Source organism: Phoxinus phoxinus (assembly GCF_949152265.1).
Source record: "Phoxinus phoxinus genome assembly, chromosome: 1".
NCBI classification, from domain to species: Eukaryota; Metazoa; Chordata; class Actinopteri; order Cypriniformes; family Leuciscidae; genus Phoxinus; species Phoxinus phoxinus.
In genome coordinates, this window is record NC_136876.1 from 9,601,578 (window position 1) to 9,625,137 (window position 23,560).

The 23,560-nt window shown below is 40.6% G+C and overlaps 1 protein-coding gene across 2 annotated transcripts; it reads left to right on the forward strand.

The window, feature by feature from the left end:
* The first annotated feature begins 428 nt into the window (after positions 1 to 428).
* LOC307000435 (uncharacterized protein) lies at positions 429 to 18,176 on the forward strand. Of its 2 annotated transcripts, none has more exons than XM_079616041.1 (4): positions 429 to 561; positions 6,456 to 6,699; positions 7,170 to 8,673; positions 17,113 to 18,172. In XM_079616041.1, the coding sequence occupies exons 2-4, from the start codon at positions 6,666 to 6,668 to the stop codon at positions 17,177 to 17,179; spliced, it is 1,605 nt and encodes a 534-aa protein (XP_079472167.1). In that variant the 5' UTR covers positions 429 to 561; positions 6,456 to 6,665; the 3' UTR covers positions 17,180 to 18,172. The 2 variants fall into 2 exon arrangements, with proteins under 2 accessions (XP_079472167.1, XP_079472166.1); XM_079616040.1 differs by having other exon boundaries at positions 504 to 581; positions 17,113 to 18,176.
* Positions 18,177 to 23,560: the final 5,384 nt, after the last annotated feature.

Consider the following 23,560-nt stretch of genomic DNA (forward strand, 5'->3'; position numbering starts at 1 on the left):
CTACTAGATTACCTCTTTAACACTCTGATTTCGTGTTTTTATGTGTATAAATTATGTGTGAGTATTCCCAAACTCTCTGACAGTGCGATCTCTATGGATTATGTGATTATGTAATTTTTATCAAAAATATATAGGCCTATAGGCTATAGGCTATAAAACACATGTCTGTATTAAAGAAAAAAAAAAAGATTGATAAACACGTATTTGGAATGGGATAAAATAACAAGGGCTTTGGGTGTCTTGTTTATAATATTTATTTTCATATAAACAACAGAACTTAAATTACATCCAGTTTATTAGCAACACTGTGCACGAGCGTGAATCCCGCGATATCCATCTTTGATCTCACAGGTGTCAGATCCACTACGAGAAGAGAAAACTGTCCGGCCTGCCTGCGCTTTTTCCACTCCTCCCCTCACTGCAGCCGCCTACTCTCGCATACAATTCAGGCGAGGCAAGGCGCATCTCAAACGAGCCTAATATTTCAGGAACCGGATGCCGATGACGTCACCGCTCGCGCTGTCTCTTCCGTCATTGAGTTTCAGCGTCGAGTCTTCTGAGGTGAGGAGAGCAAGTTAACGGTATTTCTCATATTTACACAACACACTTTATACAGTTTGATTAAGCGACAGGCTCATTTGTGTATTGTTTTCATTGATCACAGCGATACTTTAGCGTCTTTTCTGGCGTCTTCTCACTGAAATAAACATGTAGTGCAGGCAGCAGCAGCGAGCATGAGGAGAATATGTTGAGTTCATTCAGACCTGAGAGATTTTGTGCTCGTTTGTGTGATTGTTGCGATGTTTGGAGTGAAAACTGTTACTGAACGTCGTGTGATAGTTTGGAGTAAGAACTGTTACTGAATATCAAGTCAAAGTTTGAGATCTGTGAGGGGAATTGATGGGAATCGATCCCAAGTGTTGCACTGTTGCCATTTGTGTGTTTACCTTTATTTCTTTGTCGACATTTATCTTTGGCAGATTACATTTACTTATTGAAATTGATTCTAACCAAGGGGCAACTTCCCCATCTCTCTCTTGAAGCCAATATAAGGAAATGACTTAAACCGCAATTCATCGACTGGCCGCTAGAGACAGGCCCCAAAAGTGAGTCAATTCCATACCCCGTGTTAAAATGCCCAAGTTTACAGCAGAAAAAAATGTTTACAGCCTGGAACAAAAATTGGTTTTGGTTTATATAGCTAATTTTGCCCTTCATGAAACCTGTGAGGGGGTGAATTTTTTTTATAACTCATCCGTGTTGAATATATTAAGCCTTGAAGTTTTGCATAATTAACCCTTATTGGTCTAAGGGGTTTTTGGGGTCCTTGAGATGTTTTGACATGCCCTGACATTAGGGGTGGGCGATACGGCAAAAATATCATATCACGATTTTTTTCAGGAAAATCACGATTCACAGTTTTATCACGATTCTCTTTCATGTTGTTTTTACTATTTTGCAAGTGACTGAGCATCTAATTTCCCTATTTTAAAATCCAAGCCTTACAAGGTAACAAAATATGAAATAAAAAAAGAATGGCAGACATTTAGGCCAAAGTGGCGCAAATAAAATAGGCTACACAACATAATATACAAATTAAATAAACAGTGCTTTATTTTTTCAGCTTCAAAATAAATTAAATAAACAAATATAAAAAGAAAACACTACATAGACATCACATTGATTCTATTAAAGCTAGTTTTAAAGTTCTCAGTCAAGTGCAGTGAGTGATTTTTCTCGTGTTTTGTTGTTTTATTACCATTAAAGGATTTTTTTCCTATGGAAGTCAATGAGGACCATGTTCAACACAAAAAATAAATTAATACAGGTTTGAAACAGCATTAGAGTGAGTAAATAATGACAGAATTTTCATTTTTGGGAGAACTATCCCTTCAAGGACAAGTGGTGGCAGCATATTTACTATAAGGCTACTGTCGCTTTAAGATATCTAATGGACACGCATATCACACGCACCCTATTTTCTCACAAAAAATGTGTGCTTTCACTTTAGACATAACCAACTTTGTTTATTTAAACCTTGCGTGTAGGCTATGTATTTGACAGTGTTTATTTAAACCTTGCGTGTATGTTTTTGACAGTGTTTATTTAAACCTTGCGTGTATGTTTTTGACAGTGTTTATTTAAACCTTGTGTGTGACAGTATTAACGCAATAAGACTTGAAAGATAACTTAGTCCAGTAGTCAGGCGCTGTTTGACTTTTTTAGTGTGTGGGCTTCGGGTGTATGCGCTCAGAAAAGCGCTTGTTAGTTAGAACTAGGGATGCATAACGATTAATCGCAATTAATCGTTTGCAGAATAAAAGTTTTTGTTTACATCATATATGTGTGTGTACTGTGTATAATAATGTATATATAAATATACAAACATGCATGTATAATTTTAAGAAAAAAATCTATTTATAATTATATATATAATATAAATTATATTTAAATATAAAAATGAGAATGTAAATAATTTTTAAATATATACATGCATGTGTGTGTATTTAAAAATACATCATTATTATACATAGTACACATACATTTATGATGTACAAAAACTTTTATTCTGCAAACGATTAATTGCGAAAAGGCTTTAATGCACAGGCATACAAATGAACTTTTATGTACTGCAGTGTCCCGTGAGTGTAACTCTACCTCTGCGTTAACATGTGATGTGTGAATGTATGCCGCGTTGAGTATGTTGGGACGGAGGTGCCAGAACTGAACTGATAAAATGCACTGTAACACGATGATACGATATTTGAAATATCATATTTCTTCAAAAGCAGATCGTGGAGGCATTTTAATCGTCCACGATCAAAAACCGTGATATCGCACACCCCTCCCTGACATTTGTGCTTTTTTCAGTTGCTTATAAACATATTAATGGCAAATGTGTCATTACACTCTATTCAGTACAAACAGGGCAACCATAATATGTGAGCAACATGTATGTTTGTGTTTTTGAGAGAATAACGTTTATGCATAGTTATTGAAAAAAACAAAAAAAATAAAGTTCTAAAATAAGGCCACAAAACGCATACTAAATATGTGTCCACAATACTTTTGACTATTGGATGTTTGTCGCCTAGACTTTTTGCTTCAAAATGATCTGAAAATCATCCTGCCTAATCATTCACATAAAACAATACATTGATTTAAATTTTGAAAAACACTTTTTGTTTGGAAAGGCCGACTCCGCTCACTTTAGGCTTCAAAAACACTCGTCAGAAACCTACGGGTGAAGTCACAGACACTACGTCCACATTTTTTTTTACAGTCTATGATTCGAACACTTTATTGCCTCATAGTATGAGTAATGAACGTGGGAAATTTCAAATCTATATGCATGGGAATATAGATGAATATTAATGAAGTGTGACACAGGAAATGTTACATTTTCTTTATTTTTTAAAAGTTTACTGATTATTGTCAGTTTCTGTATATAAATCTGTAACATGTTAATGATTTAATTATTTTATTGCAATTAATAGTTATTATAAAGTCTAACTATATTTAGATTCACGTATTATGGTGTTGTAGTTATTTGCCTGTAGAGGTTCGTAAAGAGAGGTTATTTATTTAATTATTTATTCTATTATTAATGATTTATCCATGTTATAGCCTAGGCCTGCCCGATAAATCGTTATAATATCGCAATCTCGATTCACCCTGTTAACGATTACATTTTTAAATGACTTGGATTATTTTTTTTAATTTATTTTTTTTAATTCGGCCTTTATTTTAAAAGGACAGCTTTCACAAAGTTCAGGGTTCACCCTCAGCCTATGACAAAGCATTCAGGGCTTCACCCTCAGCCAATGACAAAGCACCTTTTAGTAGGGCTGCACGATGTATAGTTTAAGCATTGATATCACGATGTACGAATCCATGATAGTCACATCGCGATGTCAAGAATAGGTAGGCTATCTTTGTTGATCTGTGATTCATGATCTGTACGGGCCAGCTGCTCCCCGGCCCTTGACGCATGTAATTCGTGGATAAATTGCACAGTTTAATGCGGTGAGTTCGGGAATGGCCGGGTAGAGAAACGAGCGAGTGAGTTCGGCTTTTGTGTTTGTGATTCGATGTTGAATTCAGAAATGGAGCCTCCCATGTCTTATCCTTCAATGGTTACAATAGTATTACATTTAAACATTTACATTTATTCATTTAGCTGACGCTTTTATCCAAAGCGACTTACAATTGCTATATATCAGAGGCCGCACGCCTCTGGAGCAACTAGGGGTTAAGTGTCTTGCTCAGGGACACATTGGTGTCTCACAGTGGATTCGAACCCGGGTCTCTCAAACGTATTAATGTTTGAAAAAAGAATTCGATCATAAATTTACAAGAAAAATTAGGAAGAAAATCTTATTCACCACGGACAAAAACGGGGGAAAAAAATGCATTATATACTCTACTCTCCAAAACTACTGATTATTTTTTACACAAAATCCATCCCAATTTCTTTCCTCAAAAAGACATAAATTACTTGGTTGTCTGTGCGTTTCAGTCCCAAACAACCTTTTCTATCGCCATCGAGGCTAATGTGCTGAAAGTCGAGTCTGTCCCGTCGTATTTCTGGCATAGTTTTAATTCGCTTTAGTGCTGAGAGTGTCTGCTCGACAGAAGCAGTAAACCGGGAAAACACTGCAAAACATGACGATGTGTAACGTTACAGCCGACACGAGCTCTCACACAGATTTTTGAATGATATCAATGAGATCAGCGGGACTTTTGCCTTCAAAATCAGTCCTGGCATACATTACAGTCAGTTCTGTTTTTACCCGGACAGATCCATAGAGTGGCGTGACTCTGCGTACAGACTGATCTCATGAAATGCCGTATGTATGACGCGCCAATTCGTATTCCAATCGGCGTGCTATCAAGACGCATAATCGCTTTTTGGCGTGTTTTTCAATCACATCTGGGGATATGGTTCCTTTCGGCGTAGACATACACGCGGAATCACATGCGGGGATGATGGTTTGTTTCGCTCAGAACATTTGACAGATAGTTTGCCAAATTTTGACTCCCTGCCAAATTATTACCCTACTCGTTGAAGTCAGTACCTGATTCCCTAATCCTAACCGCACTTCTAATCCTAACTCCTCACCCACAACTAATCCTAAACCTACCCATACTGGGGTAGTAGACATACACGCGGTGTAGACATACACGCGGATAGCTCAAAATGCGCACAGATTAGAGATGCGCGGATGGGCTATTATTTCATCTGCTGCAACCGCATCACAAAACTCATCATCCGTCAGCCGCACCAAAGTTTTTGACCAATTTTCAAAACCGCACCCGCCCGTCATCCGCTGATTGGGCGATGGAAGGCGCTGCTGATGACAGCCGCGAGACTAGAAAGCTCTTACCTCAGAATATCAGCAGTGAACTCCGTCTCCGATCGGCGCACAGGGACAAAAATAAATAAATAGCTTAAATTAAACGCACTTCGGCAAACCTGACCTTATCTGATAGGCTACTGTAGAATATTTTCATTGTAGCCTAATAGAAAACGCATTTTGGCACATCATTTCAACATGCTGCTATTTAGCCTACTACTAATGAATGCCTAATTCACTTTATTTTTTAACAAATAGATGGAAAGCTTGAATAAAATAACAAGTCATTTACATTATAGGCAAACTCTACGCACTGTCATGTCAGGGTGACGACTATAGGACAGCGCCGCCGCTCCCACCACGCGCTGTGCGTAGGGCACCAAGAGCTGAGGGAGCACCAAAAAAATAGCCTCATGAAAAATCAATAATTATAATGCCGATATTATTTCAGTATAGAAATACAGACATCCCAAGTTTCCCGGGAGTTCCGGGAGTCTCCCGCATATAGCGGCTCACTGATGCCCGCAAATGAGTTAAAATCCGCCGGAATCTAGAGGGAGCGTATGGAGATGTGTGGAGGAATGGTCTCTGATCTCTTGTCAGGTGTTCTCCAAACTCATCAGGCATTATAGGAGAAGACTCAGAGCTGTTATCTTGGGAAAAGGAGGTTGCAAACATATTTAATAAAAGGGGGCAAATAATTGTTCCCAACGTGTTTTGGAGAAAAATATTTATTTCATAATGTGACCCCCCCCCCCCCCCCCCCCCACACACACACACACACACACACACTTTCAATTATTTTACTTCAATGAAAGATTAGATTTTTGCTATTTTTAAAAAATATAATATCAAAAGGATTAACAATGCAGATTTATTTTTTACAGCCATCTTTGATCATATTTACCAAGGGGGCAAATATTTTTGACAAGCACTGTATTTGTTGGTTACTATATGTAGCCTATGTTTATTTCTGTTTCTGCTTTATAATAAATAATAAACCATTATTTATATTTGGAATAATTGACATGATTTTATTCTGTTATCCATGAGCATAAAAACAAACTCAGTAACTTTATATATTTTTTATTTTAACAGATCAACTCCTCACATCTTCAGTGAAGCTCCTCCCACTGTAATTCGTCATCAGTGAAGCTCCTCCCACTGTAGTTGTCCAATAAATGCTGGTATATTCCCATCAGCTGCAAGTGAAGACGAGCAGCAAAGCATCAGGAAGAGCTGAAATCTGCAGAGACTGAGTTTATTAAAGAGGACAGTGAGAACACGAGTGATCCAGAACCCTGCAGAATGAAACACACTGAAGATCCTGAAGAACAAAGAGGTGTGTGTTTATTCTTCATTCATTCATGATGCTGGAGAACATTCATGTTAGAAACATTCAAGCACTTCATCACATTTAGATTAACAGTTTTACTGTGAAATCAGGTCAAACTAAATTTACATATTTTAACTGTTTTATTTTTACATTTATTTTATATCTGGTCTACAATTTGTAACAGTGTTACCAGAATTTTGACCAGAATTTTGTGTATATTTTTACAAACATGTATAACAAATAATAATAATTTCAAAATGTACAAATTTACAATCTACTCTGCTTTTCTGCAAACATATTGATAGTTTCAAGGACGTATAATTCATTTATAAAAATACTTAAATTATTGTAATATTTTATAGCAGTTGTCTATTACATCTGGGATCATTTTTATCTCCATTCACTCCATATTTCTCTCTTTGAATTATTTTGATTATTAAGAAAATTTGAAAATGAACCTTTTTCTTTCATTTCAGACCCGATGGAAGAGAGTGAGGAGAGTGAAGAACTGAGTGAAGTGGAGGAGGAACATCATGTCAAACCTGGAGAAAAACCGTTGAGTCGCTCAAAGACTAAAAATAATTTTTTAAAGAAAAGAAAAGACAAGAAATCTTTCACCTGCACTCAGTGTGGAAACAGTTTCGCATGCAAACGTAATCTTGAGCGTCACATCAGACTTCACACCGGAGAGAAGCTGTTCACCTGCAATCAGTGTGGGAAGTTATTCGGCCGATCAACACACCTTGAAAGTCACATGAGAGTTCACACCGGAGAGAAGCCGTTCATGTGTGAACAGTGTGAAAAGAGATTCTCAGACAAACATTCTCTTAAGAGACACATGAGAGTTCACACCGGAGAGAAGCCGTTCATGTGTGAACAGTGTGAAAAGAGATTATCAGACAAACAATCTCTTAAGCTTCACATGAGAGTTCACACTGGAGAGAAGCCACATCTATGCAATCAGTGTGGGAACAGTTTCAGTCATTCAGCATCCCTTAAGAAACACATGAGGATCCACACCGGAGAGAAGCCGTTCACATGCCATCAATGTGGGAATAGTTTCAGTCAATCATCATCCCTTAAAAGTCACATGATGATCCACACCGGAGTGAAGCCGTTCACATGTGATCAATGCGGCAAAACATTTCTTAGTGCATCAGACCTGAAGACACACCTGAGAGTTCATACAAAGGAGAAGCCACATTCATGTTCTGTGTGTGGAAAGAGTTTTTCACTGCAGCAAAATTTACATAGACATCAGAAAACTCACACTGGTGTGAGAGAGTACATGTGCTTTGAGTGTGAGAAGACTTTTGCTAGAGGTAAAAATTTACAACTGCACCAGAGAATTCACACTGGAGAAAAACCTTACAAGTGTTCACACTGTGACAAGAGATTCAGTCAGTCAGGACATCTGAAATTACATCAGATTATTCACACTGGAGAAAAACCTTACAAGTGTTCACAATGTGACAAGAGATTCAGTCAGTCAGGACATCTGAAATTACATCAGATTATTCACACTGGAGAAAAACCTTACAAGTGTTCACACTGTGACAAGAGATTCAGTCAGTCAGGACATCTGAAATTACATCAGATTATTCACACTGGAGAAAAACCTTACAAGTGTTCACACTGCGACAAGAGATTCAGTCAGTCATCACATCTGAAAATACATGAGAGGATCCACACTGGAGAAAAACCTTACAAGTGTTCACACTGTGACAAGAGATTCAGTCGTTCAGGACATCTGAAATCGCATCAGATTATTCACACTGGAGAAAAACCTTACAAGTGTTCACACTGCGACAAGAGATTCAGTCAGTCATCAAATCTGAAAACACATGAGAGGATCCACAGCAGAGAGAAGCTGCACACGTGTGATCAGTGTGGATTGAGTTTCTCTATTAAAAGTCTCCTGAAGATACACATGAAGATCCATGCAGTGGAGAAACCACATCACCACAGTCTGAGATCACGGTAAGTAGTTCATCTTTATGTGCTGAGCAAAAAAAGGAAACCACCTTTGAAAAAGTACGGTACGGCACGGCACAATTACAAACCGTTCTCTGCCCTGAACTCTCAGCACACTTGGCTACCCGTGCCGAACCGTGATGGTAGATTGTGTGTACTAGTGGTGGAAATTTGTATTCTTTCCAGAGATTCGTTCATTTTCAGTTCGTTCACCAAAATGATTTGTTCAGATTCATTCACTGATTCGTTCAGTGACAATTTCTTCATATTTACATAAATACATTACAGAAAAAGAGTGTTTTATGTGTTATGTCTTAAGTCAACTAACGTTTCCTTCTAACAAAAAAAAACTGATTTGGCTTTATTAAAATGTGTGCCAAATTTACTCATTAAATTAATTAAAATAAGTCGAAGTAGAATAAGTGGTTCAGATGACCAAAGCACAAGGTTTTCTTGCATAATTAACATTTTAATTGTTTGGTCAGACATTTACACATTCATAAATCTGGGATTATGTTAAACGTTGAGTTATGTTCTATGTTAAATATGAATATATAAACAATCGTATGTCCACAGTACCGATAATTGCGCTTTGCATCCGCTTTCTGCCGATTGCTGAATGAGATTGACTCGCATGCTAAATGACTGACCTACCCGTTACACTCTCATTCATTTAATTCAGGATTGAAAAGTACAAATTTGTTCAATTCGTTCACGAACGAGATCTCTCTCTCGTTCAGTCTCTAAACGGAGCAATCTCATTCAGTGATGGGCGTATTCGTTCAGGAGATCCAACCAAGTACATGCCCTTCACAGCCTGAACTGAAATGCTATTTGCTGACCTAACCAATGCTGTTATATTTTTTTGTTAGTTTTACAGTTTTTAGAGAAGTGCATGACATTGATCAAACGTAATGAATTCATTTTTGATAAATAATAATACAAAATCAAACACCAGTGCTTACAGTATTGTACAGTAGTCAAGGAAATTGTTCAAAGTGCAAAATACCACAAAACTAAGTCTAAAACACACACATAAAATATAAGAAAAGCAGGTAAAGAGTAGTGTAAAGTTAAATCATGTTAATTTGTCTTTGTTACATTTAACCATCAGCTTGCGTGATTAAACGATTTTCATTACAATGCTAAAGTGTAAATTTCTTTCTTTGATGTAAATATGCCAACTACACTGTTCGCCATCATTATAGTTCAAACAACTGGTTCTTTTCGTTCACGAACGACATGTACCAGTTTGTTCAACTCGTTTACGAACGAGAAGATCTCTCACGCTCAGACTCAAAAGCAACTCGTCACGGTCGGTCAGTGAAGGGCGTATTCGTTCACTACATTCAACAGCGCGTCTACACATCGACGTCGGCTGAGTCTAATCCTCTAATAATAATAATAATACATTTTATTTGATGGCGCCTTTCAAGACACCCAAGGACACCTTACAGAAACAGAAAACAAGACATTAATACAAGCCCAACAATAATATCAATAGTAAAATCAAATGAATATGTACGATCTTGATGCTAAAAACCATTAAGTCCAGTAAGTTGAATTGTAATGATACAAGTTATGTAGGATGAGCTAATCTAAACAGATGTGTTTTAAGTTGTGATTTGAATTGATGGAGAGAGTCCAATTGGCGAATGTGAAGTGGGAGAGAGTTCCAGAGACGTGGGGCAGAGCGACTGTAGGCTCTAGCCCCCATGGTGCTAAGTCTGAATGTTGGTACAGTTAAAATTTCAGCCGTGGAGGAACGAAGTGTTCGAGAAGGATTATAGGGAAGAAGCAGGTCTGAGAGGTATGAGGGGGCAAGGTCATGGAGGGCTTTGAAGGTAAGCAGCAGAATTTTGTAATTAATCCGGTGAAAAACAGGAAGCCAGTGGAGCTGCATAAGAAGTGGTGTAATGTGGTCAGTTGATCTGGTGCAGGTGATAATCCGAGCTGCCGAGTTCTGAATGGACTAGAGACGATGGAGAAGTTTACTTGTGGAGCCAATGAGGAGGGCGTTGCAGTAGTCAATGCGGGATGTGATCAGGGCATGAACAAGGACCTGTGTACTGTGTTGGGAGAGGGAAGGGCGGAGTCTAGAGATGTTGCGGAGGTGAAAGTAAGAAGTCCGAGTGATATTGCTGATGTGAGGGCCAAAGGAAAGTGTACTGTCTAGAATGACACCGAGACTTTTGACTTGGGAGGAAGTGGGAATCGGAGAACCATCAACGGACATAGTAAACGGTTGACTTTTGGAGAGTGTGGCCTTTGAACCAATGAGGAGAACCTCACTTTTATTTCCATTGACTTTGAGAAGATTGATTGACATCCAGTTGTTGATAGCTTGCAGACAGGAGGTGAGAGCGGAGGGGGGAAGAGAGGTGTTAGGTTTTGTGGAGAGATATAATTGTGTATCATCAGCGTAACAATGAAAATTAATCCCAAAGGAACGGAGAATGTTGCCTAGAGGTAATATATAGATGATAAAAAGCAGTGGTCCCAGCACTGAGCCCTGAGGAACACCATGGGTGACTGTTGTAGATTTTGATGTGACATTTTTCCCCTGAATTAACTGTTTTCTATTATGTAGATATGACTTGAACCAGGCAAGTGCATTGTTAGCGATCCCGATAGCAGTCAGACGGTTCAAGAGAATTGTATGAGAGATGGTGTCAAATGCTGCAGTGAGGTCGAGAAGCATTAGGATGGATAAAAGGCCATTGTCAGCTGCAAGTAGAACATCATTTGTGATTTTTACCAGGGCTGTTTCAGTGCTGTGGTTGTGGCGAAAACCAGACTGAAAAGGTTCGTAGAGGTTATTGTTGTGCAAGTGGGCTTGAAGTTGGGTCGCTATAGTCCGTTCCAAAAGTTTGGTGATGAATGGGAGATTGGAGATGGGGCGATAGTTATTTGGGTCATTAGGATCCAAACCAGGTTTCTTCAGAATGGGGGTGACAGAAGCAGTTTTGAGAGATGTAGGAACAGTGGAAGTAAGTAGAGAGGAGCTGATTATAGACGTTATGATCGGTAAGATAGAGGGGAGACATGTTTTAACCAGGGGGGTAGGGATGGGATCAAGCAGACAGGAAGAATTCTTGGACTTATTGATGAGTATAGTGATTTCTTCAGCTGATGGAGGCTGGAAAGTTGATATAATGGAGAGTGGTGGAACCCATGTGGTACTCAAGGGTGGGCAGCTGAATGCAGAGACAGGAGAATTCAACTGATGGTGAATATTGGTAATTTTTGTACTAAAAAATTCCAAAAAAGTGTTGCACTGAGCTGTAGAGTTGAGGTGATTAGCAGTGTCTACAGGTTTAAGTAGATTCTTGATAGTAAAAAATAAAGTCCGGGTGTTATTTTCATTGATACTGATAATGTCAGAATAAAAAGAGGATTTAGCAGCAGTCAATGCACTTTTATATGAAATAAGATAATCAGTATACATTTGTTGATGAATGGTTAGACCCGTTTTCTTTGACAGTCTCTCAAGTCGTCGACCCATCATTTTCATATGTCGGAGTTCAGGGGTGTACCATGGAGAAGACCTAGTAAATGAGACTGTACGAGTTTTCAAAGGAGCTAAAGAATTTAGTGAATGAGATAAACAGTCATTGTAATGATCCACCAGGTTAGCAGTACAAAGTGAAGAGGGTGTAGGACAAACAGAGGTATTAACAAATCTATTAAGATCATCTGGGTTAATGTTTTTAATATTGCGGAATGATATTGAGCGCTTCATATTTAAATTTTGGAGTGGCAAACTAATATCAAAGAAAACCATTTTATGGTCTGAGATGGGAAGCTCTGTGGAATTAAAATTGCATGGTGTCACTCCTAGGCAACAGACTAAATCTAAAACATGGCCTTTATTATGAGTAGGGAAATTAATGTACTGAGTAAGGCCAAAACTATCTAAAACAGAAATAAAATCTTTAGTACTCGTGTCAGTTTGTTTATCACAATGGATATTAAAATCACCCATTAAAATGACATTGGGACACAATGCACATAAATCAGATAAAATGGCAGTAAGTTCGCTAATAAAAATGGCAGAGGTTCTAGGGGGACGGTAAATAGACACAATAAGGGTTGGAGTACGAACGTTAAGTTGAACAGTCAGGATTTCAAACGAGGACGGCTTTGTGACTGAGGCCCCGTTTACACGATGGGAAAACGCAGATATTTCTCTGCGTTTTGGCCTGTCATTTACACGAAAACGTCGTTTTTATCCCAGAAAACGATTATTTCTAAAAACTCCGGCCAAAGTGGAGATTTCTGAAAACGCCGGTTATGTGTTGTCGTGTCAACTGGGAGAAACGGGGTTTTAGGTTCTCTCTTGTCGATTCTGAGGATTCTGATTGGCTTGCATGGCTTTATCCTTCTCCCTACACTGCCGCCCATAGGTTTGGCATAGTTATAAAGGCGCTCGACGGCGTATTTATGCGGGTTGTGTGCACGATGTTATTATTGAAAACGGAGGGGGGGAAATATTCGTTTCTCTAAATACCCGGCTATGTGTAAATGTGGCCTGAGACTAGTGAGATTTTAAGGTTCTCACGATAGATTAGAGCGAGACCACCACCTCTTCCAGAGAGGCGTGGTTTGCAGGTGTAAAGAAACCCCGGCGGCAAAGCATGGTTGAGGTGGAAATAATCCTCGGGTTGTTGCCAAGTCTCAGTAAGACACAGAATGTCGAGTATTGAATCCACGATGATGTCCGCGATTAAAAGCGCTTTATTGGAGAGAGATCGGATGTTAAAAAGAGAAAATTTGAATCCTTTAGATCAGTGTTTCCCAAACCTGTCCTGAAGGACCCCCAACACTTCACATTTTCTTTGTCTCCCTAATCAAACACACCTGATTCAACTCATCAGCTCATTAACCCATTACATACATGTAATAATGAGCTGATGAGTTGAATCAGGTGTGTTTGATTAGGGAGACAAAGAAAACGTGCAGTGTTGTGGGTCCTTCAGGACAGGTTTGGGAACCACTGCTTTAGATGGAACAGCGGGGTCAGGTAGCAGAGAAGCTAGAACACTATGGTCAACCTTTCTCTCTATCCTGTGGGGTTTGCGGGGACCAATAGACCAAAAGGAGCTGATGGAATTAGAGTTATTGTACGAGAAGTTCCTGCGGGATCCACGGTGGATGTATTTTGGTCGGCGGAGAATGTCACGATGGCTGAAGAGGCAGGAAGAGGCCACGGAACGTAATCGAAGCTGGTGTAGTTCCGCTGCCGAGTACGACAGCCGTGGAATGGCAGTTGCTATGTTAACAAGTAGGATAATCCAGAGTAGCATTTTAAACGTCCACATATTGCCGCCTCGGTGATGCTGCAGGATCGTCAGAAGGCTCCGACAGGTAGCCTACACCGGCGGCGTTTATAGTTGACGTGGAAGCAGTCAGCAGCAGGGTAAGCCGATAATATTCCCAAACATAGACAGCAAATACCACAGCGGTAGAGAAACAGGTTTAAGAATTAACTTAGCACAGTAATAGTTCAAACAAACGTCCGGTGAGCAGCGGCAGCAAGACACGCCAGCGTTCACTCCCGCGACAACATGCGCCCTGTGTAAGTTTACTGAGTCTATACTCTATACTCTATACTCCAGCACGTCTACACATCGACGTCGGCTGAGTCTAATCCTCTATACTCCAGCACGTCTACATAACGACATCAGCCGAGTCTAATCCTATATACTCCAGCGCGTCTACACATCGACGTCGGCTGAGTCTAACCCTCTATACTCCAGCGCGTCTACACATCGACGTCGGCTGAGTCTAATCCTATATACTCCAGCGCGTCTACATAACGACGTCAGCCGAGTCTAATCCTATATACTCCAGCGCGTCTACACATCGACGTCGGCTGAGTCTAATCCTCTATTCTCCAGCGCGTCTACATAACGACGTCAGCCGACTCTAATCCTATATACTCCAGCGCGTCTACACATCGACGTCGGCTGAGTCTAATCCTCTATACTCCAGCGCGTCTACACATCGACGTCAGCTGAGTCTAATCCTATATACTCCAGCGTGTCTACACATCGACGTCGGCTGAGTCTAATCCTATATACTCCAGGGCGTCTACACATCGACGTCGGCTAAGTCTAATCCTATATACTCCAGCGCGTCTACACATCGACGTCGGCTGAGTCTAATCCTCTATACTCCAGCGCGTCTACACATCGACGTCGGCTGAGTCTAATCCTCTATACTCCAGCGCGTCTACAAATCGACGTCGGCTGAGTCTAATCCTCTATACTCCAGCGCGTCTACACATCGACGTCGGCCGAGTCTAATCCTATATACTCCAGCGCATCTACACATCGACATCGGCCGAGTCTAATCCTATATACTCCAGTGCGTCTACACATCGACGTCGGCCGAGTCTAATCCTATATACTCCAGTGCGTCTACACATCGACGTCGGCTGAGTCTAATCCTCTATACTCCAGCGCGTCTACACATCGACGTCGGCTGAGTCTAATCCTCTATACTCCAGCGCATCTACACATCGACGTCGGCTGAGTCTAATCCTCTATACTCGAGCGCTTACACATCGACGTCGGCTGAGTCCAATCCTCTATACTCCAGCGCGTCTACATAACGACGTCAGCCGAGTCTAATCCTATATACTCCAGCGCATCTACACATCGACATCGGCCGAGTCTAATCCTCTATACTCCAGTGCGTCTACATAACGACGTCAGCCGAGTCTAATCCTCTATACTCCAGCGCATCTACATAACGACGTCAGCCGAGTCTAATCCTCTATACTCCAGCGCATCTACACATTGACGTCGGCTGAGTCCAATCCTCTATACTCCAGCGCGTCTACATAACGACGTCAGCCGAGTCTAATCCTATATACTCCAGCGCGTCTACACATCGACGTCGGCTGAGTCTAATCCTCTATACTCCAGCGCGTCTACACATCGACGTCGGCTGAGTCTAATCCTCTATACTCCAGCGCGTCTACACATCGACGTCGGCTGAGTCTAATCCTCTATACTCCAGCGCGTCTACACATCGACGTCGGACGAGTCTAATCCTATATACTCCAGCGCATCTACACATCGACGTCGGCTGAGTCTAATCCTATATACTCCAGCGCATCTACACATCGACGTCGGCTGAGTCTAATCCTCTATACTCCAGTGCGTCTACACATCGACGTCGGCTGAGTCTAATCCTCTATACTCCAGCGCGTCTACACATCGACGTCGGCTGAGTCTAATCCTCTATACTCCAGCGCGTCTACACATCGACGTCGGCCGAGTCTAATCCTATATACTCCAGCGCATCTACACATCGACATCGGCCGAGTCTAATCCTATATACTCCAGTGCGTCTACACATCGACGTCGGCTGAGTCTAATCCTCTATACTCCAGCGCGTCTACACATCGACGTCGGCTGAGTCTAATCCTCTATACTCCAGCGCGTCTACACATCAACGTCGGCTGAGTCTAATCCTCTATACTCCAGCGCGTCCGCTGAGTCTAATATACAAAAACTACCCAAACATTGGGCTGATACGTCTGAACCAGGATCTGGGTAACAAAAACTACCCAAACATTGGGTTGATACATCTGAACCAGGCTCTGGGTAACACAAAAACTACCCAAACATTGGGTTGATGCGTTTGAACCAGGATCTGGGTTACACAAAAACGACCCAAATACTGAAAAAAATAACGCAAAAAATGTACCTAAAAGGCTCAACCCATGATTTGGGTAGAAAAGATAACCCAATATTTTTAGAGTGTAGTGATGGGAAAAACAAAGCTTTTCAAAGGTTCGAATCAGTTGAACCAAGTGCTAGTAAAGCGTTTGAAATGCCACACGCTGGTCAGAACAGTGTAAATGCAACAAAAACTCAGGCCAAACGTGCATAAAAACACTTCATGCAAACCATTGCAAATGTGTTATTGAAGGTAATCAATCAAATGCTATCAACAAATAATTTTATATCATAATATCATAAATATTAACTATAATATGTGGGTTTTAATACATTTAGCTTGTTTTGTTTGTTTGGTGGATTGCTCAGCTAAAAAGGCGAATACGAGACTATCAACTACTATTCTTTTTAAATGTCTCATTGAAATGTCTACAAATGTTTAAAACTGATCAGAGATCAGGTAAAACCCATAGACACTTGTTCAATAGTTTGCCAAATGATGGGTTCACAGAGATCATTGACATTTAAAACATTTTGAAACGGTAATGAGGCAACGAAGCCTCGTTTACTGAAATCACATGACTTTCGCAGTTTGATACACGCTCAGGAACCACTGATTTGAAACAAAAGATTCATAAAGGTTTCTGAGATTTGTGAAGAAGTGTTTCGAAATCGCCCATGAGTAAGACATGATTAGCAAGTTGTTCTCAGAAAATAGTCCATTGAAACTCACTTGATTTATTGTTTCTTTTAGACCTGATGGACGTGAACAAGAAAGGAAAAACAGAAGCCAAAAAATCTGTCTCCTGCCCTCGGTGTAAAAAACACTTCACATGTAAATCAAGTCTGGAGATTCACATGAGAGTTCACACTGGGAAGAAGCGGCTCAGACTTTCTCTCTGAAATCACTTCTGCTTCTCAGTCTGAAGAAAGATCATTTAACTGTGATCAGTGCGGTAAACAGTTTCATTGATCATCAGTCCTGAAGAAACACCTGAAGATTCACACAAAGGGAAAGATGAGTGCCAGCAAATTCACACTGGAAAAACCTTTGGAGGCAAAGTTCAGGGAAATGAAGAAGAGGCCATAAAATTTTTAAGAGAGACATGAATCTGATATTAATATTTAACTCGTTCTTCATTGTTTTTCCTTAGAACAGTTTCTCTTCCACTTCTACTCTTCATTGCAAACACATATACTTTCATGTATCTTTGAAGCTACACTTTTCTTCTCTTCTTCTCTTGAGATGCTTTGGCTCTTATAAGTCAGTACAGAGAGAGAATCTGTCTCATTCTCTTTCACTTTTACTTAATGTTTGTATTTGCTTCATGCAATTATTGATTAAACTCTTTAATCATTTTATCAACATCTCATTGTTATTGTCCATTTTCTTATTTTCTGCTGATTCTGCTTGAGTTAGGAATCATTTTAGTTCTGAAAGTCATGAAGTATCCTGATATGATTGCTTTTTGAGCATTTCCATGGTTTAATTTTCTCAATAGAGCTTTTAAATGCCTTACTGTGTGTTCACACCGCCGCCGGCGAGAGCGGCAAAATTCGCCGCCCAGCCAACGACGCCGTAGAAAGATTCGTGGACATTCTGACGTAGATCGAATACTTGGTCTTTTTTTAAACTTTATTTAAAGGGGCCGCAAAGCAAACAAGCATGTTGATCGTTATTTGTGCAGACTGACCAAGTAGGGTATAGTTAACCTCATGGAATATTTTAATTGTGAAAGTAAGAAATTGATAGATGGAAAGAACTTAACACTTATAGTGACATGTTTGCAAATTAAATAAACCAATTAAGAGCCATTTATGTGGTGTGTCTTTTGTGTTCATGGTTAAGTGCTAATCTAATTTGAATTCCCACTGAAAAACAAGCTTCCTAGCGTGGAAATGTTGCTTATAAATAGTGTTGCACGCCGCCTTATCAAATTCACATGATCAACCTCTCCTTTATTTTGCTTGGGAACTAATGTGGTCGGAACCAAAGTTTACTTGACTGCGTTTATTTATTTAAGTTTATTTGAATAGGGAAAAGTATCTTACATAAGTTACATACTACAACATTTAGCCGAAGCTAATTCTCAATGTTAGTCCCTAGTGGGCCTTTACATAAAATGAAACAATACATAGTTAAAATAAACATAATAATACAGTATAACACAATATAAATGCAGCGGACAGTAAGTGGTCACATTTCTGACCTCGGATTAAAGAGTCTTTAAGTTTGTGTTTGAAAAGGACCCAGTTTGACTCTCCTTTCAGTTCAGTGGGTAAACAATTCCAGGCTTTAGTGCCTTGTACAGAGAAAGCTGATTGTCCAAATGAAGTATTACATTTCGGGATCTGACAGTTCCCGTTCTGAGCTCCTCTAGTCCTTGAACCCACAGCCCTGAGAGAAACTATGCACTCACTCAAGACCTGTGGGGCTTGCTGATTTAAACATTTATGCATCAGCTTCAACAGAGAAAATTTAGTGAAATTCGCGATAAAAAGATCATGGGCCCTATTTTAACGATCTGAAACGCAAGTGTCAAAGCGCAATAACTTTGTGGGCGGATCCCGGCGCTGTTGCTATTTTCCCAGCGGGATAAATGACTACTGCGCTTGGCGCAAATCTAATAGAGCATCACAGTCCCGCCCACAGCCGGTGCCGGAAGTAAAAATTCAATACAATTTCTCCATAGACATTTGGGGTATAAGCCATAAAAACGTAACCATACATGGTAGACTTAAAACCAGCAACGGCTGTACTAAGCGATTGTATATGCTTATATAAACGACAAAAGTTCATGGGGCACTAACCTTGATTTGAGATAAATGCCTTTTATTCGCGATGTCTTGGATAAGTACTTCATTACCCACAATCCTAAACAATCCCACAATCCCACAGTGATGCATCTGATTGGTGGATGTCGTGTAAACCCCGCGAAGGTCCGGAGAGCGTTGCCATGGAAGCAGGATTCTAACAGTAGAGACTGAACGGACTGTTTAGCGGAAGCCATATAAATAGTTTTTAAATCAATACATTCCTTTTTAAATTAATATTTTGTGTCAAATTATTTATTTATTTGGTAGGTAGCCATGTAATAAGCGGGATAATGTATAGTGAGTTGGTTGTTATAGCGAATACAACTCCCTTCAGGCTCCTTCGGGCTCATAATCAGCCTTTCGCGAGTTGTATTCGCTATAACAACCGCCTCGCTCTACTTATCCCTTACTTATCGTTCACTTTAGATAGGCTACTGTAGCCTTCATATGGTATGAGTCATATCAAGCATTTTATGATGCCACTGTCAAAACAATATTAAGCCTAGGCATACCTCTTCATGCATTTACTGAACATTTGTGTAATAATTCATGGCAAGTTAATAAACTGAATATGACGGTCCAAGAGCAGACCATGCACCGGTCCAAGCATCAGACCGGTGGCACTGTGCACTTTCTGGTTTGCTGACCATCACTTTTTAATTTTCACTTGTTGTGGATATTAAGAAAATACATTAAATGTTATTACAATTAAGGATGAACTATAACATCATGAAAATGAGCATGGACCTCAACCTGTCCTGTCAGCAGAGTGTCCTGTGTCATAAAGGGCTCTGAAATAAACACACAAACTAACGTTATATACACTGACTGAACACACGTGTGTTGATGACTGAGCTGCACCATGTTGCTAACGCTATCGTTAACCGCTTTCACACACGCACACAATATATTATTATTTTTATTTACACGATTATTACTGAAAGAACTGCTATTAACTACACATTTACTATATAAAATTCACTCAAAAGGCTCTTTCGCGGTTGGCTTCAGTCAACTTCAGTGAGGCGCGGTGGTTTATGGGATGAGTAGTTCCATCGCTCGGAAATGAAAATATGTACACAGTCTTGTACCTTTGCCTTTTTTTGGATTTTCTCTTCGTTTTTTCACTCGAAATGATATGTTGTATGCTTATGAGTTCAGCCATAGCTGGTTATCCTCAGACATGCTCTAAAACTCTTTAGATACGGATTTTTCCAAAAGTCAATGGGAGAAATGAATGGGAAATTTACTTCCGGCACCAGAGCTCTCTCGGGCTGTGGGCGGGACTGTGATGCTCTATAGGGGTTGGTCTGAAGCAGCTTCATTATTCATAGGTGTGGTTTGGGCGTAACGTGAAATAAACCAATCAGAGCGTCCTCTCACATTCCCTTTAAGGGCCGGCGCGCTTGTTCCATGGAGGATCGCTATAACGGCGGATTTGCCAGCGCACGCCAGGAGCAGTTCACAGCCGAGGAGACCGACGTTCTTGTCAGGACCGTAAAACTCAGAGAAGTGACATTGGGGATGATGGGCGAAACCCACCCAAATTAGCTTCGGTTAAACAGGCGTATAATTTGGGTAAATGTGTAGCCTAATCTAGAATTAAAAAAAAAAAATCTAGATAGATCTTTTTCACATCTTCACGGACACAACAATGATTTCCCTCGTGTGCTAATATTTTTCCTTGTAATAATGTATGATATGCAAAAATGAAAACTGCTGCGTCTGTTTATATTAGAGAATCAAAGTGGATGCGCGTTAACATTATGGCCAAGCACGCGCCCTTAAAATACCATATCACTAACGCGCAACGCGCCGCTGTCTTTAGACTGTTTTTTTCCTGGTTAGTGGCGCAATTGCTTTCTAAAACTGGAAAATAGCACCATGGAAGTTTTGCGCCGGAACACGCTCCTCTTTGCGCCGAACCGCCCCTGCGAGCGCAAGTTCATTCCCTAATTTACCGACGTGCGTCTGTGGAGGGAAAAGTCCGCTGTGCGCGGGTGCAAAATAGGAATGATACATGCGTCGGTGTTCAAAGTCAATTGCGCTGGGTGCAAGCTAGGGCCCCATATGTTTAAATTCCTCAAACTAACACAATGATGATGTGACCTAATGGGCTTCCTATCTAGGATTTTAACCGCTCTGTTATAAATAATTTGCGGTGGCTTAACTGTAGTAACAGTAGCCTGTGACCATGAGCAGATGCAGTAACTCACATGCGAGAAGATCATGGCGTGCATGAAAGTGTGAGCAGCATGAAACGGTAGATAGTCCCTGATCAGTCTGAATGTGTAAAGATTTGCTTTGGCTACTCGACAGATTATTTTTAATATAACTGTCAAATTTAGGTTGAGAGTCAAGTACAAGGCCCAGGTATTTGACCTCTGAAACCTGCTGGCTCTTATGCCCATTTATCCGTAAATGTAGTTCTTCTGATATGGACTTGAATCTTGAGGCAAAGCAAACAGATAGTGGGCCCTATCTTGCACCCAGCGCAATTGACTTTGAACACCGACGCATGTATCATTCCTATTTTGCACCCGCGCACAGCGGACTTTTCCCTCCACAGACGCACGTCGGTAAATTAGGGAATGAACTTGCGCTCGCGGGGGCGGTTCAGCGAAAAGAGGAGGCGTGTTCCGGCGCAAAACTTCCATGGTGCTATTTTCCAGTTTTAGAAAGCAATTGCGCCACTGACCAGGGAAAAAACAGTCTAAAGACAGTGGCGCGTTGCGTGTTAGTGATATGGTATTTTAAGGGCGCGTGCTTGGCCATAATGTTAACGCGCATCCACTTTGATTCTCTAATATAAACAGACGCAGCAGTTTTCATTTTTGCAAATCATACATTATTACAAGGAAAAATATTAACACACGAGGGAAATCATTGTTGTGTCCGTGAAGATGTGAAAAAGATATATCTAGATAAAAACATAAAAAAATGTAGATTAGCCTACACATTTACCCAAATTATACGCCTGTTTAACCGAAGCTAATTTGTGTGGTTTCTCCCATCATCCACAATGTCACTTCTCTGTGTTTTACGGCCCTGACGAACGTCGGTTTCCTCGGGTGTGAACCGCTCCTGGCGTGCGCCGGCAAACCCGCCGTTATAATAGCAATCCGCCGTGGAACAAGCGCGCCGGCTCTTAAAGGGAATGTGAGAGGACGCTCTGATTGGTTTATTTCACATTACGCCCAAACCACACCTATGAATAATGAAGCTACTTCAGACCAACCCCTTTTAGATTTGCGTCGGGCAGTCTTTTATCCCGCCGGGAAAATAGCAACAGCGCCGGGATCCGCCCACAATGTTACTTGCGCTTTGCACTTTGACACTTGCGTTTCAGATCGTTAAAATAGGGCCCATAGTCTTTTTAACATTCAATATCAGACCCGCATTTTGAAACCAGACCGCCACAGTTTGCAGGTATTTTGCCAGTTCATCAATCGTCGCTTCAGTATCTGCGAACTCAAACATGTGTAAGTACCGAGCTTTTATACAGTGAGCATAAGAATATGATTGGATAGAAGTGAAGCAAAAGTTGACGTAGTAATTGAGTCTTCCCGGCAGAACTTATGCTAAAGCTTCCATTTCTCTGGACAATATACAGTGTAAAAAGCAAGTTCTCTGGACTCCTCTCAAGCGGAGGACTTCTACATTCCGATTGGTTGCCGACGAACCGCATCATAGCTCATTACCATAAAGTTGACCTAACTTCAACTTTCCTCGCCGCTCTCACCGTCCAAGACGCGCCGCGCTGTCCTCGCCGGAGATCGCCGCTGACTCTTATTGAAAATTAATGACTTCGGGCCACTTTGACGCTCTCGCCGGCAGCGCTGTGAACGCACAGTAATACAATATATTTCACTCACACATGACTGACATTGAATGAGATCTGTCTACATTATTAACAGTTTCACCCTTGATATCCAGTATTATATATACATTTCAAAGAGTTTGCTTGAGTCAGTTTGATGTTTCATTCACACCATGATAAGGCTTCATGAAGTCAGAACAATTACTATATGAACTTTAAACATAGACAGTATATAAACTGGACACAGCGACCCCATAGGTTTCAACAGAGAAAAGTGAAGTCAATTAGAAGCACTCACTTCCTGATGGCTGGGCGAACTGCGCAAGCTCAAACTGAGCTTGACGAGGTAGATGTGACGTGAGCCTGTCTGACAGCTGTCAGTCTTCTAGTCGCTGTGCCGAGAGAAATCTGAATCATTCCCTTCCGAATCTCGCAGAGACGGAGAGCGTGAGCATTAGCTGTCCATGAGCTAGCAGCAGGATCAACTTTATCACTCTCTATGGGCTTCTCCCTTCACTTTATCAGACTTTATGCCTCCACGTCCCCCCGATTGCCTGCGAGCTTC